The sequence below is a fragment of the Gopherus flavomarginatus genome, chromosome 22 (genome assembly GCF_025201925.1).
Source record: "Gopherus flavomarginatus isolate rGopFla2 chromosome 22, rGopFla2.mat.asm, whole genome shotgun sequence".
NCBI lineage: Eukaryota > Metazoa > Chordata > Testudines > Testudinidae > Gopherus > Gopherus flavomarginatus.
This window is the reverse complement of record NC_066638.1, coordinates 7,410,446-7,429,856: the sequence shown is the minus strand read 5'-3', so window position 1 is coordinate 7,429,856 and position 19,411 is coordinate 7,410,446. Positions and strand designations below refer to the sequence as shown.

At 49.8% G+C, this 19,411-nt stretch overlaps 1 protein-coding gene across 3 annotated transcripts; it reads right to left on the bottom strand.

The window, feature by feature from the left end:
- Window positions 1–7,954: 7,954 nt before the first annotated feature.
- On the bottom strand, window positions 7,955–17,190 carry AK2 (adenylate kinase 2). Of its 3 annotated transcripts, XR_007770930.1 has the most exons (8): window positions 17,056–17,189; window positions 14,746–14,871; window positions 12,100–12,210; window positions 11,857–11,951; window positions 11,057–11,129; window positions 10,668–10,863; window positions 10,204–10,338; window positions 7,955–8,731 (listed from the first exon to the last, which is right to left on the bottom strand). XR_007770930.1 is itself a non-coding variant. In XM_050932658.1 (7 exons), the coding sequence occupies exons 1-7, from the start codon at window positions 17,155–17,157 to the stop codon at window positions 8,724–8,726; spliced, it is 711 nt and encodes a 236-aa protein (XP_050788615.1). In that variant the 5' UTR covers window positions 17,158–17,188; the 3' UTR covers window positions 7,955–8,723. The 3 variants fall into 3 exon arrangements, 2 of the variants coding, with proteins under 2 accessions (XP_050788615.1, XP_050788614.1); XM_050932658.1 differs by lacking the exon at window positions 10,204–10,338 and having other exon boundaries at window positions 17,056–17,188; XM_050932657.1 differs by lacking the exons at window positions 7,955–8,731; window positions 10,204–10,338 and having other exon boundaries at window positions 10,486–10,863; window positions 17,056–17,190.
- Window positions 17,191–19,411: the final 2,221 nt, after the last annotated feature.

The window sequence follows — 19,411 nt, the reverse complement described above, 5'->3', positions numbered from 1 at the left end:
TTGTTTGCCTCAGAGAACAGAGACTGGACTTCAAAGGAAGCACAGCTTCCATCTGCAGTCAAGTGGGAGCTGTGAGAGATCAGGAGCAGCACTGAAAAAGGCTAAAGGGTGGGACCAGGCCCTGTTGGGTGATTGTACTTCTTGGAGGAGGGAGTGTTTTAAATGGAAAGCTTTGTCTGAAGGTGCCATGTGCCTCAATGTCTCTTTGGGATGGGATATTTTGGGAAGGGCCCAAATCCATCAGCTGGTTGAAAGTCACAAAATAAGCTGATATAGGGCAAGTCATTCCTATCATCTTGCAGCAGCATCTGCCACTCCTGCACGCGGTTATTTTACAAATGGGAAATTGAGGCACAGAGAGATTCAGTGACTTGTCCACAGTCACACAGGGCATCAGTGGCCGAGCCAGGAATTGACCCCAGAGCTCCCACACGAGCATGTTAACCACAAGACCATCCTCACTAAGTTCCCTTAAGAGACTATTGCACAGCCTCAGAGATACTTTCGGCACCCTGATAGACATCCAACATCTTCCCTTTACTCACACCAAGACTCCTGGTTATACCAGCTTGTGGCAGAGCTGTGCCACTGTGTCACTTCAGTGTAGACACTACCTATGCCAATAGGAGGGTCTTCCCACTGGCATAGTTAATCCACCTACAGTAGCTAGGTCAACAAAGGAATTCTTCAGTCCACATAGTGTTGTCTACACTGGGAGTAGGGTTGGCTTAACTACATTGCTAAAGGACATGGCTTTTTCACACCCCTGAGTTAAACTGACCTAATTTTCTAGCGTAGACTAGACCTAAAACCCCTCTTTCCTACCTTGCTGTTTACCTCATACACTGGTATGTATTCCCCACAGTCACTGCTTAATCAGACTAGGCAAACTGAACTCTGATTGGACTGAATTACCTGCATTCACTGAAGTCGGTGGGAGATTTACCATTGCATTCAGGGGAGCAGGCCCTGCATCTTCCCCCATAAAGTAGTCCCTTCCACACACTCGTCATTTTTGTTACTCTTCTCTGAACTCATTGCTGTTTGGTAGTAGCTTTCTGGCAATCAGGTTCCAAGAGCTGAATGGAATAGTCAGGTGTGGTTAGATCAGATCTACTGAGATGTGGTCTCTCTCTCTCTCTCTCTCTCTGCTCTGGGCTGTGTTGCTATTTCCACAGAGTGCTACAAACTGGTACCAAATAGCAAGAGTTGCTGGGTACCGTGCAGTGGTCTCCGAGTTACGGCACCTATCCTCCGTTGTAAGTACTGCAGCAGCATCTTAGATGATGCTCAGGGGTAACTGATAGCAGATGTTGACTTTTTTCAAAAACTGACCACTGCACTTTACGCGCATGGAGCTTCCCTGCTTGCTAAGCTCCAGTCATGCACATTAGAAAAGAAATCTAACAGCAGCCCCTGTGGCTGCTACAATTCCTGCTGAAATGTGTGGCTCTGGGTTGATTCCAGAGTTATACCGGGATTTAAGTATCAGATGGGGAGCCGTGTTAGCCTGGATCTGTAAAAAGCAACAGAGAGTTCTGTGGCACCTTATAGACTAACAGACGTATTGGAGCGTGAGCTTTCGTGGGTGAATACGTCTGACGAAGTGAGTATTCACCCACGAAAGCTTATGCTCCAATACATCTGTTAGTCTATAAGGTGCCACTGGGATTTAAACAGCCCCTCCTTACTCCTACTCCAATGCTTCCAGCAGACTTCGCCCCCTCTGGACCAGCTCCAGAGTCACACTGGGATTTAACAACTCTCATTCCCGATGAAACAGTGGTGCCTCCAGATCCATGTAGGAAGGGGACTCTTCACATATGACCAGAAACAGGACATGGCAGCAACTGGGAAACCTGGCACTGGACACAGAGCAGAATCCTATCCCCCAGCCAAGAACAGAGAGTGCGTCTTTAACATCTAGCAGGACAAAATTCATAAGCCCTGCCAAACCTCAGTATTTGTTCCTACATCTGGTGTGCAAGGGGCGGTCTGGAGAGCATGTATGAATGAGAGAAGTGCTCAGGAGGAAGCGAAGCAGGTTTACCATGGCCCTCTGTAACCCTCTCTGTTGTGGAACCGAGCAAGACACCAAAGTGCCTAGAGACACTAATGCTGCAAAGAAAAGGAGATTTTTAATCTCAGTCGCCTGTCAAAAAGAACAGTCCTGCTGGCCTTCTGCCACCAAAGCATTGCACACCAGTGCCAAGGCCTGGGCTTAAGATGTTTGATGCTTGGAGCGAGCAGAAGGTTTGTGCCAGGGAGTCATTGCCATTTATGGTTCAGAATGAAAGTTTATTTGTAACCAGGGAAGGTCCTCTTGTCTTCCAGCCTGGAGCTCTGCTGTAGGCTTGGAACAAAGGCCCTGCCCTTGAAGGTGGCATTTGTATTAGCTGACTCAAACTCCACTGCAGTCAATGGATTTGGACCCACTTGTGCTTGCAGTGAATTAGGCCCTGTTTATGAAGAGTCAAGGGGTATGGAGGCAAAGCCAGGAGGAAGGGAGATAGGATCAAAGGGTTGCGCAAAGCAGCCTTTGCTGTCCATTCACAACCTTCTAGCCCCTCTGACTCAGCCCAGATGAAATAAGTCAATAGCAGAAGAAGGGGAACAGGGCCTTCCAGAGTTTCCAGGGTTCCCTAGGAAGCTGAGAGGGCATGGGGCCAAATTTATAACAAAAACAGTGGGAGATTTTTTTTAACCAGCTTTCTTGTTACAATGCAGAGAGCCAATGGCTGACTGCTCGCATGCCCATTGGTATCTGGATGCATGGCTCTCAGCAAAGAAGGAACTCCCAGGTTGTGTGTTGTAAGGGATTGTGTGTTCATTCTAGCAGCACTGGGAGCCAGAGCTGACTCCCTCTTTGCCGGCTTTCCTTTCATCTGCCTCCCTCTGGCACGGCTCTTGCCTGACGATAGTTGCTAGGTAAAGAGGGAAAACAAATAAGCGTGACACACGCCTGTGATGTGCTTGTGTCACTGTCAGATGAACTGACAGAAAGGAAAAGAAATTAATGAACAAAAATCACGACAACCATGACATGCCAGAGCCCGCAGAGTGGGAAGGATTAAGAGTGCCTGACCAGCAGTGCTTCATTTGTAATGAAGGAGGTGCCGGGACTCAAGCAATTAGGTGCCGGGGCTCAAACAATTTTTTTTTACTGTCATAACTGACGCAGCAAGCCTGGAAGTATTGGGGCTATGAATTGCCCAGGCTAGAGATGCCGGGGCTCAGTCCTGGCCCACATTATTAAGTTCTGGGGAAAAACAGCTGAGGTAGCTGCAGTAAGCAGCCATTCTCTGCAGGGTAATGAGTCACCCTGTTAACAGAGAAGGAGTTCCCTTTGCTCTCACTTACTCCAGCGGCCTGTGGGTGTGAAGCCCTCTGCTTTGCAGACAGGGTTGTGGAACAGGCTGTAGAGGGGTGGCTCTGTGCATGATCACACCCTATGATAACAGTGTGTTACTTTGCCAAAGCATCAGTTCTCTGTCTCAGCCAGCCAGGGCTTCTTGCTTCCCTATCTCCTAACCTATCTTGCAGGGGAAAGATCCACCACAAATCCCAGGCCTAACCGTTTGTGCCACAGAAGACAGTTTGGGGTTACTTTCGTTGGGGTCCATCGATGCCAGGAAATGTAATGTAGCTGAGGAACTTGTTACCACACGACAGCACCCCAAATGTGTTAGAACCTGACTTGGTCACAAAGAACCAAACCGTAGTATATTCACATTACCATCCGTTTTCTAGTGTAGAGAAGTCATAGGAAAGGCCTCTGAACAATTCAGAGTCAGAGATGAGGGGGCATTAGCCTCCTTTCTGCCTGTTTAAGGCTCCATCTCCACTGACTTTCGAACTGTGTTTGGAAGTCAAGTTGGCGCATGATTCAGAAGTCGTCCGAGCCATGTGTCTGTAATTACCATTTAGCCAGCGAGCACACAGGGGGCCCAAACTGCAGGCGAACAGGATTCAAAAGCCACCAGAGAGGCTAAGCTTTTACTTAGACAAGCATGGTATTTCTGGCATAGTTTGGGCCTGTCTGCTCTGGACAGCCCAGCAATGGTAGATCCCCATTTGGCTACCTATCACCCAGGCCTCACCTGTACTCAAGCACAGTTTCAAAAGCCAGCACAGACAGAGTGCCTTCCTCTCACATCAGAAAAATAAAACCCAGCTGACGATCTATGCCACCTAGCTGAGGCAATAAGCCAGCTCTGAAAATTCCAGCAAGGCCTTTAAAGCTGGGTGCTTGGACCCAACACTATCCAGTGAAGTCACAGGCAGCAATGTTAGCTGTTTACGTAATTACCTCAAAATAATCTGCAGAGTAGCTATCCCTGAGCCATCCCCTGATAGCTCTGCATAGAACCAGCATCCCTTGTGGAAATGGTTTACAGAGCTAGTGGTAACTTTGCAGCCTAGCAAAAAGCATCCTTATCCTCCTCATTAAGAATCCACCCACTCACTCTCTCCCTCAGGTGTTTCTAAGGTTTGTCGCTCCATGGTATCTGTTATACAACAGCTCCTGGCACCTTTGTTTCATTCAGTTCTGCAGCCTTTCAATGGAGTATTGTGCTCCCACATACGTGGGAAAGATTTTTAAACAGCTTTAATGAGAGAAGCATAAGACGATGCCCATAATTTTACTGACACGCCTCCATTCCGGTGTTTTCAGTAGTGTATCTACTTTCCCACTGAGGTTAATGTTTTCCAGCGTTTCCAATCTCTAGTTTTTATTTTCTAAGTTACGGGGGAGATTTAATCACCACCCCTGCTTGGCTGACAGCCTGCTTCAGTCACTGTTCCTATCCCAGCTACCCTTCTCCCAATCACATACATGCTGTAGGTGTTGATATAGTGAAGGTCTGGCAGAAACAGCCAGAGCTAGCTACATTTTACCACAACTAACTCACTTCCTCTGCTGATGACATCCCCCTTGCTTCTAAGTCCAGCCTACGTGAATGTACAAAAACAACGCTATACTGTGCCATGGAAATGTAACTGTAAAACCAACAGGTTCTTCACCAAGGGTTAGGGTGAAAAGGTAAACCTAGCCCAAAGGTATCAACACCGATGGAATTCACTCCTCCCACAGGTATCAACACCGACGAAATTCACCCGGTGCAGCAGGCCAGCATTAGGCCTTAATACTACTTAAGCCCAGTGGGGCTTAGAGGGTGAATTTCACCCTTAATTTGTTATACAAGGTGAACAGATGCAATTGTTCTATGGCAAAGCAACGTGACATCAAATATTATTTTGAGACCTGTCACTATCCTGCCTTGCTGGCCTGCAGGATTAGTATCCGGACAAAACTAGAAAACTCCCAGAAATAGCAGGATGACAGGCCACCCTCTCTCAAGCAGTGGTTCCCCACCAGTGTTTCCTGGCCTCAGTCATAATAGCACCATAGACTTCGGCGACCAATAATCTAGGCTCTCCTATATGCATTGTTGAATTGGTCTCCACTGCACCTGCATTGTTCACCACCCTCTTATTTACCTGGGGGTGCATCCTGGAGGCTGGGTCATTTCAAATCTCAGATTCACTTGTTCAACGGCACCCGTTCTAACCCCACAAGAGAGCTCTGCTTCCCTCCACCAGGTACATCAGCTAAGCTCAAAAACTCCTGTTCTACAGCACCACCATGAAACTCAGGGTACCCTAAGCCCCTCCTGGTCCACGCCTTTCTCTGCTTTCCATTCAGTGGCATGCACTTGCACAACCAAGTGGTGCTCAGACAACCCCTCCTCCTGCCCCACCACACTGGTGCTATCACACCCCCCACACCCTTACCCAGCGGTTCAGGCTCTGATCTAGTGCAGAGCTCAGGGGCTGCTCCCAATAACGGCCATGCAGAGCTTCAGAGTAACCCACGTCACAGCAGCTACCAGGGCACTGCACGCCCTAGGATACAGTGCCTGGTACTGTGGCTGGCAGCCCCAGAGCCAGGTGAAATCAGTACTGGTGCCAAGAACAGTTGGAGAACTCTAGGCAGGGGGATGGAGAGAGGATTCAGATACCAGGGTGATAGGCAACCTTATAAAACCCCAGATCGGGAGAGGGCATCACTGGACCCTTGATATCTTTCCATTGGGACAACCCTCCCTGAACCCCTAAAGGGGGATGGGGGAGTCCCATGAGCTTTGGGGCAGGGGGGCTCTCTCTTTCTTACCTACTGTAGATTCCCCCTCCTGTTCTAGGCTCCGCTTCACTCAGCAGCTTCCCTTGTTCTGTCCCCCCTTTCCATGTCACCCAGCAGCCCTGCCCGCCCAGCCAATGGCAGCCTCCCCTCATGGTGCTGTTCCTGCAGCATTTGGGGTTTCCGCTTGGAAACAGTTGCCATAGCAACGGCAGGGGAACTCCATCCCCTGGACCTCTCCCCTCTCCCTCCCGCCAACGCACTTGGTATTGCTCACAGCCCTTATTAAGCAATGCCTGGCAGCAACCAAAAGGAGCAGTGCTGGGGACGTGAGGGCAGAAAGGCAGCAATGTTAGGAGTAAAATAAGGGGATGGCTTTAAATTTCATTGCAACACAAGCAGCTGGGGAGGGTAGGAGACTTTGGCGAGGGACAGTGGGTACTGTAGGGACTCTGATCTCCCTCCTTAATAAGCACCATTAGCCAGTACAGGTCTCCCACCCAGATGCTCTGCAGTGGGGGCCAGGTGGTCTCTATGCATAGCCAGCCCCCCAGCATGCACTGTGGTATCTAGATGCTTTGTTCCTCACTCCATGTGCTTGGTGCACTGCAGGGATTCATTTTGCATTCCAAGCCAGATGCTCTTTTGCAGGGAATGCAGCGGATGTGACATTCCCCAGCCCCAAGCCTAGATGCTACAATCCAGAGGACACTGTGTTCTCAGCAGCCTGGAACACTGTGCAGGGAAGGAGGTTTGCTGCATTCTCCGTCACAGATGCTATGAGGTGGGGGAGGTATGCCACCACTGAAGCCCACAGCACACTTCAGAAGGAAAAGCAGCTTGATGCTTTCTGCAGCCGATGCCCAGGAGCAGCTTTTCCTTAGCAAGGGAGATTGCTACATTGGAGAACAACTCATACCACATTGAATGAAAGGGAAAATTCAGTGTCCTACACCACGCTGGTCCTAGTGCTAAACAAAGGGCATATTTTCTTCCCCTGCTGCTGAATAAATTATCTACATGAAATACAAACACAACTTTCAAAAGATCACAGAATAAGCAGCTTGCAGGAGCAAAGTCATTTAACAGGAACAATTTACTAGACTTGTAAAGCATCTCCTTCCTAGAGAGCACTCAAGGTCAATGGGCTGGGAAGAGGATTACAGAATGCATCCATTTATACTCAACAGAGGTTCAGCTCAGACAAACCCTTCTACTCCCCAGTCTGCATTCTGCGACAGCCATTCTCAAGGGAAACCTGGCCAGCTACTGGACGGCACAACTGAGCTATGTATTCTGACTGCTTTGGGTTTTCAAAGAAAAGGTGATGGTCACAGACTACAGTGCAGAAGAATCTGCTACACTCAAATGCAGTAAAACTTGATGTGTAGTCTTGGTGGGAGTGGGGAAAGAATATAGCACCACATGAAGGCACACACCACTGATGGAAATAGAGAGCTATTAGAACTCTCAGAGATGTCAGCTCTGAAAACCACACAGAAGACGAGCGCCAGCCAAGACAGGGTCAAAGCTCAAAGGAATCTACCTTTAATTTCTTCATATACAAGAGCAGAAGAGACAGAACAGGGACAGCACTAGGAACAACTGCTTTCGCAGTAGGGAGTTTGAAATGTATTTAAGAAAGAAAATGGCAGGGTATGTTTGTTAGTTGCACAGAGCGGAGTTCTCTGGCTGGACTTCCTAGTCATCCTCTCTACCCTCTCCATTCTGGTCTATGTAGTCTACAGTACGTATTACCTCGGCCAGCCTGTGTTGGGTGTAGGTCAAAAAGAGAACGCAGCTACAGCTACAAAATGTAAAGTATGTTTTATTGATTCAGAGACTAGACAAGGCAGCATTTGGTTTGTAAAAAGAGGCAAAAAATCGAAATCATTGTCGCTTCCAGTCAAGTGGAAGAGGGGTAAAATCCTACGTATTTCTTCAGCATTTTAGGAAGTTCTGCTTTATCAAGATCAGAAAGATGGAAGGCTTGGGCTCGAGCTCAGGTCCCGGATGGCATCACAGAGGAGCAGAAAGCTCCTCAGACCACCTTTGCCTTGTTTTAGGAAGGCCAAAATATCCAGGAAATGAGGGAAGTACAATTTAGTCAGCTCTTTTCTCCATTACACAGCTAAGGAGTCATTTCACGTATTCATTTTGGTCCTACAATAGGAGAATTAAGTTTAGGGAGCAGAAACACATTCTACAATGACGTTAGGGGAAAAAAGAAACCATGCAGAGCTACCAAGCAACGGCAGTACCCGGAGTCCCATTTGGAAGCTTGAAATAGCACCAAGTCCAAGGCTCATCACAGGGCAAAGGCTCAGCGGTCTGATCTTTGGCACAGAAATCCGTTTTCATACCATTCAATGTCTTTTTTTTTTTAAATTAAAGATCAATCTCCTCTTGAACATGATTCTGATGAGAAACAAATCACTCTGCCTTCTCCTTCTTCCCCACCTTTCCTCTGATCAGCCATGAGCCCCCATCCCTCCCAACCCTCCCTTTCTCCCAAGGGGAAGGGATGGAGTGAGGTGATGGAGCATGCAGCCTTTGGTGGTGTCTTGTCTGGCCTATGGAGTCACTGAGCTGAAATAAATGGGAAACAAAAAGAAAAAAAAACAAAAAACAAACAGATTTAAGGAATAAAAACCAAACAATCATGGTTAACAGCAGAATGAGGCTGACATGTAGGACAGATGCAGATCATGCATGGGAGTGGGGTGTGCTGTTTCCCAAATCCAGGTGATTTAGTGGGAATCTGTCATTAGATTACTGCTACATGGGCTCCCCTTCTCAAGAGATTCAAGTACACTCAAGGGACCGTTTCTGTCATTCTAGGCAAACAATTATACCGTAGTGGCTCCAACAGACACTCATTTCCATTGCTGTCTATCCCCAGTCTTCTTACACTCCCATCTGCTTTCAGAGCATCTGTACCCAGCACCCCACAAGCAGCACAACCACAGTCTATGCTGTGGTGAAACAAGAGGAAATACCACTGCAAGGCAGTGGAAGTTGGGGAAGACCCAAATAGAGCAAGAGTCTAAACTTCTGTTTTCCCTCCACACCCCTTTCCGCACAGTCACATGCTTTCAGAGAGCAGCAGTGACGAGACCGCTTTCAGTTTCTGGGGCTATTTACAGATTTTTGAAAGGGGGAGGGGACGACTATACTTCACAGGAAAGGATGTCCAGGAGCGGAGTGTGATTAACAGTAAATCATGAACAAAAGGAGAGAAGAATGCCTCCTGGCTGACCCCCAAACTGAATGGGCCAGTCCCTCAGGCAGCTCAGCACAGACTCCACATCTCCTATACACAATGAGATTACACAGCCTATTACACCAAGTCAGCAAAATACACTGAACGTTAAAGGACACTCAGCTTCATCTGGGCCAATAAATATTTATACCAGAAGCTTCCACGTACTGTTGAGATTTCCACACAGGACAGAGTTCGTTCCTTTCATACCAGCTGTGTTTTTACTGTGAGGGCAGCATGACCTCTGTCACATTAAAATCAACATTGGGCAGCAAGGGTTTCAGCACGAGCACTTAGACTTGCTTGAGAAACCCAAGTGCATTTCCATGATATCGAAAGGAAGGTCAGAAGGGCTCAAGGACACTCAAAGCTTTTATCGCATACTTCTTGAAGAATGACTTCTTTGGAAACCTTGAGAAAACGACAAGAAGGGCTCGCCACATCGTCTCCTGTGATCAGGGGATGAGGAGACAGCTTCCGTTCCCACCCCGGTTCCAAAGGTGAGTCTCCTACGGCCTACACTCACCTTCGCCCTTTAGAGTCAAACCCACTGGGATCCAGATTCCCCTCCACGAAAACAAGGCTGGTTATTACAGCACTGCTCATGCAGTATAAAATAAATAGGACACGTACCACAGGGTAAAGGCGTCTGCTCTGAAATGGTACTAAGCAGCACACTCTCCACTCACATATTTTGCATTCATTCCTCCTCCCACACAAACAACGCTCACTTCCCGCAAGCAGACAGAGCGTTTTATTTTCCACAGCCGTACGGCGAGGCATGGAAGACGCCACTGACCCGTGGATTGCGAGCTTCTCCCTCCCCACTCCCAGATCAGCCATGACCTTCAGTACTCCTGCTACTGCCATGCTGGGTCCCAGCCAAACAGATCGAACAGCGGAAAGTGCAGTGGTTTTCCCATTAACTAGGGCTCTTCAGAAGAAACCAAGAACTTTCACTTTTGACCTGACTGGATCTAATCATGTTATTAGCAGCAAAGAGCGGGTACATTAGCTCACTGCACCCCCTACAGGCTATATTCTCTCTCACACACAGGTATATGGAAACATACCAGCATGCTGACATAGGCCAGAAAAATAGACCAGCAACTGCTTGTTTAATGGACACTTTGCACAGCCCTCTCTCCAGCTGTCATCCCAGCTCCTTCCGCTCTCTAATGGGCTGTTCCTCTCCCTGACCCCACAGGAGAAAGGAGTGTGCTGCACTAGCAGAGCCCTAAACAAACATAACCAGGTCTTTACATGTGGCTTTCGAGAAGGCTGCCAAGATGCTGGCAAACACCACGTCAGGGGACTGGGAGGCATCTATGGCTGTATGGATCCCTCGTTTGGTGTAGTAGTCTACCAGCGGGATGGTCTGGGTGTGGTAGGACTTCAGCCGAGTTTTCAAAGCCACTTCGTTATCGTCAGAACGGCGGATCAAGGGCTCCCCGGTGACCTGAGAAAGGAAGGCAACAGTGAACAGGCCAAATCTGCAGCTTGTTACAGCCCAGCAGAGCCCTCCCCTCCATTAAACTCATCTCTAGTCAAATGGGTGACAATATGGGAAGACAGGGCAGTAAAAGCTTGGTTATTGGTCTGAAGGTAATTTAAATAAGATCTCAGGAGAAATGTATCAGTAGCTCACATACATCGTCCTTCATATGCTCTTTAGGGGGATTGAACTCCTCATGGTAAGAGCGGCCACTTGCTGGGTGGATCAGCCTAAAACCGAAAACAAAGGTCAGCAAAGTACCTCTGCACTCATGATAAGACAACCAAATGCCAGTCAGCATGAGAAACATCCGCAGCAGCACAGGTGTTTTTCACTCTATCAATAAATTTGCTCGAGTCAATTCAATCAGGCAGCTCTCCAGGGAGCTGAAGAAAAGAAGCTGTTCTGGGGGGTGGAGGAGGACTATTTTGTCCAGGAGTGAGGCAGGAATCTTCTGGAAATCCATATTTTAAAGGACTAGGTGATGTAATGGAGAACTTCTGCTGGACCCAAATGGTCATGTCCAATCCAGGACAAGGATGTTTGGTTGCACTTCATCTTGCAGGGTAATACAATGAAGCAGTGATAACACCAGAGACGATACATCATAAGGCATTAGCCATTAGCGTTTCACATTTTCCCTTGATGCTTAGTCATATTACCAACCACTACCCGTGGCACAGACAGACAGCCTTTGTTCAAGGAAGGCCCAAGATGGGAATAGCAGGGCATGCTACAGGTCAGTACTGAGGTGTGACAGCAGAACCATGTATGTGTGTGGAGCAAAGACCGAAATAGCAAAGGCTGAAGCATGCCAGGATTGAGGTGCTTTGACACAGCTGGGTCCACCCAGTGGTAAAACTATCCAGGAACCAAAATTCACTGTTCTCTCAAACCATTGGGAAAACGGTAAGAAAAGAGGACTTGGCCTATTTGTGGAGGAAGGAAAATTATTACCGTCCAGTGATCCTCCGGATGAGTAAGGAGTCAGCAATGCTGAATTCAATCACAGAATCTAGCTTCTCGCTTCTCTTCTCCATGAGCTCATCCAGCTGTAATAGAAAACATTCCCCTTAAGTACACAGGTACACTGCAATAGAGAGAGTTCCGACACAATCAAGTCTCCTCTAGAGACATGGCTGGGGGTGGGAATGGAGCTGTAACAAGAGCTACTGAGCTAGAGGATTTGAAGTCACGTACCATCTCTGCCTGCTTCACTGTGCGAGGGAAACCATCCAGCAGGAAGCCATTTTTGCAAGGAGGAGTCTGCAGGTTTTTCTCAATCAGTTCCACCACCATCTCATCACTCACCTTAGAAGAAAGTCTCATTAAGCTCATTAAAAACAGTAAATAGACCCGATTAGGCCAACACTGTCCTATCTGAAGCATCATGGACCATAGGGTGCCCTTATTTACACCCCTGCAATTCAACTGACTTCACCTAACATTGTCTTCACACCTGCTAGCCACTGAACACACACATTGGAGCCCAGGGATCATGTGTACTTAGTCCGCACCTGCTCCTATGTGCAACAAAACCAACACAAAATAGCAATGTAAATCATGGGCATGTGTAATATAATTGAACGCAAAGTTTTGTTCATACAATGCAAAAGCTGCAAGTTCAAACACACCCTAGTCAGGAAGCAAGGGTTCTCTTTTGCTACGTGTGTGTATGTAACACGTAGACAGCAAGACAGGCATTTAACAGGGTCAATGAGCACAAATACTACTTCACTGGCCACACAATGTGGGCCAGTGAACAGCATCATGAGACTCTTAACTTGTGCATTCGCTGATCGTGGGACAGATTGCACAGACCCTATAGGCAGGAGTCAACCACTAGAACAAAGATTAAGGATTATTTTGTTTACTTTGTTTATTAAAAAGGTGCTGAGAAATGCACAATTTCACCGTTTCCCCTGTAGAGATAGACAGGCGCCATTCCTGCAAAGTTACATGCACGTTTCACTTTAGGCACATGACTTTTAACTCACATGCTTAAAGTTAACACGTAAAGGTGCTTGCAGCATCTAGGCTTTACTTGGCTTCCTCATACTCCAATCTCAACACAAAATTGGGATGAAGTTGACTGTGGAAGATACCAATTCAGACTACTGGCCAAATGTTATTGGTTTAAATCCAAAGTAACTTTCCATTGTCTTCAGCGAAGTTATTCCTGATTTATGCTATTGCAGCCTACCAGAATCTGGTCCTAGGGTTTCGGGTAGGCTAGGGTATGTCTACACATCAACTAGAAACCCATGGCTGGCCAGTTCCAGCTGACTCATGCTTGCAGGGCTTGGGCTGCGAGGCTGTTTCATTCCTGAATAAACTTCAGAGCTCAGGCTAGAGCCACGGCTCTAGGACTCTGCAAGGTGGAAAGGTCCTAGAGCTCGAACTTCAGCGGGTAAAGTCTACACAGCAATGAAACAGCCCCAAAGCCTGGTTCCGAGACAGCTGGCACAGGACAGCCACAGGTTTTTCTTTGCTGTATAGATGAACCGTTAGAGGCAAGAGCCCTAAAATGGATGATGCAATAGAGGCTGGGTGGTTTGGTTGGAATTTAAGGTTATTTCCATGATTCTGAGGCTGACGCAACCATTCGTTTTTAAAAGAAAGCTACATTATTTAAAAAAAGTAAACACATTCCAAGAATGGGCTTTGGGAATTGCTGTACTTCCACCAAACGAAGCTATACATTGCCAATGCAGTTCAGTGTTCCCCGTACCACAAACATTAAAGATAACTGCCCGTCTTTCCAGATAGTGCTCCTATCTTTCATAACCAGTTGTGATATTGCAGGCTCAAGGATGCAATGCAAGCTCCACATGAAGGCTGAAGATAAGCAGTCTCACTACGCTATCGCAAAGCCTACTGGGAGGAGTTTTCTTAAGCGTACAAAAGCCTGCTATTGGCAAATAGCATGATTCAGCGTAACATGTGGGGAAAGAAGAGGAAAGAACGGGGGGAAACTTGAGGTCTGAACCTGGGTATATAGTTAGGCATAAAGGGAGGCAAAATGATGCAATGGATTGAGCATCAGCCTGGGAGTAAGTAGACCTCAGCTCCAACTGTTATTTTGAGCAAGTTACTTCACTCCCTGCCTCAGTTTCCCTATTAAGAGCTTTACCCACCTTGACAAAATGCTTTGAAGTCTATAGACGAAACATGCCACAGGTACTAAGTACAGTCATCTAGGACCCCAAACCAAGCCATTTTTACATGGAAGAGTTTAATGCCCTATGTAACTGTGAGGGTAAATGGTCTTAAGGCCTTATTTTCACCTTATAAATTACAGATGAACCCCAATTATCTGAAGGACTCAGGAGATATGATATCTTGGATAACTGGAATCTTCACTCTGCAGTGCTTAGGAGCATCACGTGAACAGGAGGCTTGGGAGTGCCGTAGTGATAACACCTGTTCCTGCAACCCCCAAAACATAACCACAGTTTGGGGTAATGGAGTGTTTATTAGCCAGAAGCTGATTAATCAGGATTTACTCTGTGTTCTGTGAAACTAGATAAAGCAAAAGGTAAAGCTAAAAGCTAAGAAAACAGGAATTTTAAGGAAGAAAACTCAGATCTATGCAGGATAGGGAGAAGCATCTTTACAAGACATCTTTCCTGTGGCATTAGAGGGACGAGGAGAGGAAATCACACATTTGCCCTGGAAGTTGTTCTTAGTTTTCGGGTCTGGATTTGTCATTGGTTTCTATATGAAGGACAGCTGCTTGATCACCGCAGGCTTGTATTTTTTTTTTTAAAATGCTTTTTTTCAGGCCTCTCAATATACCCAGACGATTGGAACTTTCATTAGCAGAATCCATCTCACTATACCCACCAGCTTCCCAGCATCCATAGTCTCCTTCAACCTTTTACCCAGCTCCGATCCTGAAGCCACCATGGCCCTCAGCATGTCACCTGTTGCCAGGTGGCAAACGCAGTAGGTTTCAGCAAGTTTAGGAGCCTATGATGGGAGAAAACAGAATAAAAAGTGAATTTGGTGCAACTTCCATGAACAGATCCCATTGATAGTCCACAGGTGAAGTTTTTATCACAGGAAGTAATTTCACCTCACAGTGATGGAAGCTATATTAAAAAGTTAAGGGTTAAAATCCAAACAGGGTTTGGTAACATTGGTACAAAGGAGCTAGTTTTGCCGTCAGAATCAGACAAATTATTTTAACATGGTCTGAGAACATGCCCCAAGCAGCTCTGGGAGAGGAGCAGGCCCCAGGTACCAGGAAGCGGGGCGGGAGCCAAGACTTCTGGGTTCTATTCCCTACTCTGGGAGGGGAGCAAGTCCCAGGGGCCAGGAGCCAGAACTCCTGGGTTCTATTCCCTTCTGTGGGAGAGGAACAGGTCCCAGGAGCCAGGCGCCAGGACTCCTGGGTTCTATTCCCTTCTGTGGGAGAGGAGCAGGTGCTGGGAAGGCAGGCGGAAGCCAGGACTCTTGGGTTTTACCCCCACTCTGGGAGGGGGGCAGGTCCCAGGGGCCGGGAAGGGGGGCAGGGGCCAGGACTCCTGGGTTCTATTCCCCGCTCTGGGAGGGGGACAGGTCCCAGGGGCCGGGAAGGGGGGTGGGGCCAGGACTCCTGGGTCCTATTCTCCGCTCTCGGAAGGGAGCAGGCCCCGGGAAGGGGGGCGGGGACCAGAACTCCTGGGTTCTATTCCCCGCTCTGGGAGGGGAGCAGGGGCCGGGACCAGGACTCCTGGGTTCTATTCCCCGCTCTAGGAGGGGAGCAGGGGCCGGGGGGCGGGACCAGGACTCCTGGGTTCTATTTCCCGCTCTGGGAGGGGAGCAGGGGCCGAGAAGCAGGGGCAGGGGCCAGGACTCCTGGGTTCTATTCCCCGCTCTGGGAGAGGAGCAGGTCCCAGGGGCCGGGAAGGGGGGCGGGGGCCAGGACTCCTGGGTTCTATTCCCCCCTCTGGGAGGGGGGCAGGGGCCGGGAAGGGGGGCAGGGCCAGGACTCCTGGGTTCTATTCCCCGCTCTGGGAGGGGAGCAGGTCCCAGGGGCCAGGAAGGGGGGTGGGGCCAGGACCCCTGGGTTCTATTCCCCGTTCTGGGAGGGGAGCAGGTCCCAGGGGCCGGGAAGGGGGGCGGGGGCCAGGACTCCTGGGTTCTTTTCCCCGCTCTGGGAGGGGGGCAGGGGCCAGGAAAGGGGGTGGGGCCAGGACTCCTGGGTTCTATTCCCCGCTCTGGGAGGGGAGCAGGTCCCAGGGGCCGGGAAGGGGGGCCGGGGCCAGGACTCCTGGGTTCTATTCCCCGCTCTGGGAGGGGAGCAGGGGCCGGGAAGGGGGAGGGGGCCAGGACTCCTGGGTTCTATTCCCCGCTCTGGGAGGGGGGCAGGGGCCGGGAAGGGGGGCCGGGGCCAGGACTCCTGGGTTCTATTCCCCGCTCTGGGAGGGGAGCAGGTCCCAGGGGCCGGGACCTGGACTCCTGGTTTCTATTCCCCACTCTGGGAAGGGAGAAGGCCCCGGTGGCCGGGAAGGGGTCCGGGGACCAGGACTCCTGGGTTCTATTCCCTGCTCTAGGAGGGGAGCAGGGGCCGGGAAGGGGGGCCGGGACCAGGACTCCTGGGTCCTATTCCCCGCTCTGGGAGGGGGACAGGGGCCGGGAAGGGGACAGGGTCAGGACTCCTGGGCTCTATTCCCCGCTCTGGGAGGGGAGCAGGTCCCAGGGGCCGAGAAGGGGGGCCGGAACCAGGACTCCTGGGTTCTATTCCCCGCTCTGGGAGGGGAGAAGGCCCCGGGGGCCGGGAAGGGGGGCCGGGACCAGGACTCCTGGGTTCTATTTCCCGCTCTGGGAGGGGAGCAGGTCCCGGGGGCCGGGAAGGGGGGCCGGGACCAGGACTCCTGGGTTCTATTTCCCGCTCTGGGAGGGGAGCAGGTCCCGGGGGCCGGGAAGGGGGCCGGGACCAGGACTCCTGGGTTCTATTCCCCGCTCTGGGAGGGGGGCAGGCCCCGGGAAGGGGGGCGGGACCAGGACTCCTGGGTTCTATTCCCCGCTCTGGGAGGGGGGCAGGTCCCGGGGGCCGGGAAGGGGGGCCGGGACCAGGACTCCTGGGTTCTGCCGGACCCCACCCGTGACCTTGGCCGCTCCCTACGCAGGGCCCTGCCCGGGATTCCAGGCCCGAGCCCGGCCCCTCACCTGGGTGCCCTTGCCCGCCCCGGGCGGCCCCAGCAGCACGGCCCGGAGGCCCCTGCGGAGGCTCCGGCCTTCGCCTTCCCGGCTCTGCACGTTCGGTGCCATCGCTGCTCCCCCGTCCGCGGGCCCCACACGGCCAACCCTCCGCGAGCCCGCCCTCCTAGCACTCCCATTGGGCCGCTTTGGCTCGCTCTGTCGCGTCTCTCCTGACTGACGCACGGAGTAGCCAATCTCTGATGCACAAGGGCCAGAGTGGAGGATGATTGGGTGGGGGTGAGGAGGGGGCGGGTCTTATCGCCACAAAGGCTGCTGGCAGGCTTAGAAGTGCGCGGGGTGGTCTAGGCTTCCATCTGCCTGCTGGTGCTAAACGCAGCGCCCCCTGCCGTGGGGAGTGGGGGTCAGCCGCTGGGCACCCGTCCAGGGAAATGGCCAGGACTCCTGGGTTCTAATCCCCCCATCTGGGAGAGGAGCAGGCCCCTGGGGTGGAGCAAAGTGCAGGGCATCCTGCCAGGGGGCTCAGTGCTGTTTTTTTTTTTGACTGTTTTGTTTAATTTATTTCATGAAATTAATTCTACAATATTTTTTGGACAAATATATTTGGACATAATTCATCCACTTCTATAAAAGCTGTTAATCCGTCTGTATTCCAGTGCTGGTTACATGGCATCCCACTGTGCCCTGCCCAGACCCTCTCTCTGCACTGCAGTAACCAAGTTCCCTGAATTGTTCTTCATCCTTGAAGGATCTTGTTGCACAACAGAGAGTATATGTGTAAGAAACCCACCCTGGATAGTGAGGATTTCAGGGTTGTCACTGCTGTACCAGCCATGCCATGCTTGCTCAGTGCTTCCAGGAGATAGCTGGGAAATAATTCACAGTGACTTGTTGCAGAAGCACAAGCGGTGGTCACTGTTGCCTCCTCCAGAGCTATAGGCAATTTCAACACACACACTTATTGCGCTATATCTTGTCTGAAAAAGATATGCTGGGCCTTTGTCAGGAATGCTGGTATATGACTGAGGAGTAACCGGGTAGCATGAAAAACAATTCAGTGTGCTGAGGGACAATGACAGGTCTGTTGGATAGTGTCTCTGTGACCAGTAGGTTGGTCCCCCTCCTTAACTTTTTGTCTGGAGGGCTGCATTAGAAATATAAATGGCACAGGCTGGCATTAGGAATTCCCCAGGAAACGCACACAGGGGAGCTGCCCCCATTCAGAGGACCGGCTGACCCCTGGAATTATCCTTACAGCAAGAATGAGGAGTCCTTGTGGCACCTTAGAGACTAACACATTTATTTGGGCATAAGCTTTCATGGGCTAGAACCCACTTCATCAGATGCATGGAGTGGAAAATACAGGAGCAGGTATAAATACATGAAAGGATGGAAGTTGTCTTACCAAGTGTGAAGTCAGCCTAAGGAGACAATTTACTTAACAGCAGGTTACCAAGGGAGAAAATGTTTCAGAGTAGCAGCCATGTTAGTCTGTATCCGCAAAAAGAACACGAAAAAAGCTCACAAAAGCTCATGCTGAAATAAATTTGTTAGTCTCTAAGGTGCCACAAGGACTCCTATTCTTTTCAAGGGAGGAAAGATAACTTTTGAAGTGGTAATGAGAGTGGCCCATTTCAGAGAGTTGACAAGAAGATGAGAGTAATGGTAGGGAGAAATTAGTATTGGGGGAAATAGGTTAGGTTTTACAGCAAGGCAGATTGAGAAAAGCATGTGGCCATTGGGTGTCGGTGTGGAGCCTCACTCAGTAGCAGCATCTCCAGGACAGAAGGAGGTAAGGTCTGTTTCCAGCCCCTGTTGGACTCTCTTGCCAGCTCTGAGATTCCACTTTTTGCTGCTGCTCCTGAACTAACCTGGACTGGGATAGAGCTCTCATGTGTGAAACAAGCAGCCACTTTTCCAGTTAGTAGCTCCCATGCCATCCCCTTCTGCCCTGTCACCCTATTGCTAAGTGTTAATGTAACTATGAAGAAGCCCGCGATCAGGAGTGCCCTACACGTGTCATCGTGATTGCAACTCTAAGCAACACTTCATTCCTTCCCCAATATTCGTTCCCTGAACCTGTTTGCCTCACACCTTTTACTAGTGTTAACTCATTCCTGCTTTAGAGACATGGTTTTACATGTGGGGCAAAAAAAATACAGTTTTTGTTTCCATATGTCAGTCAGATCCTTCATATTCCCCCCCTGCAGTGAGAGGGGTGTAAGCTCTTCACTTAGGCCCCAGTCCTGCCTGGGCAGACCTCTGTGCCTCCACCAAGCCTCACTGAAATCAATAGGGCTCCACACGGCCGCAAGGGTCCATCTGTGTGTATGTTGATCTTGCAGGATCAGGGCCCTTGAGGGCA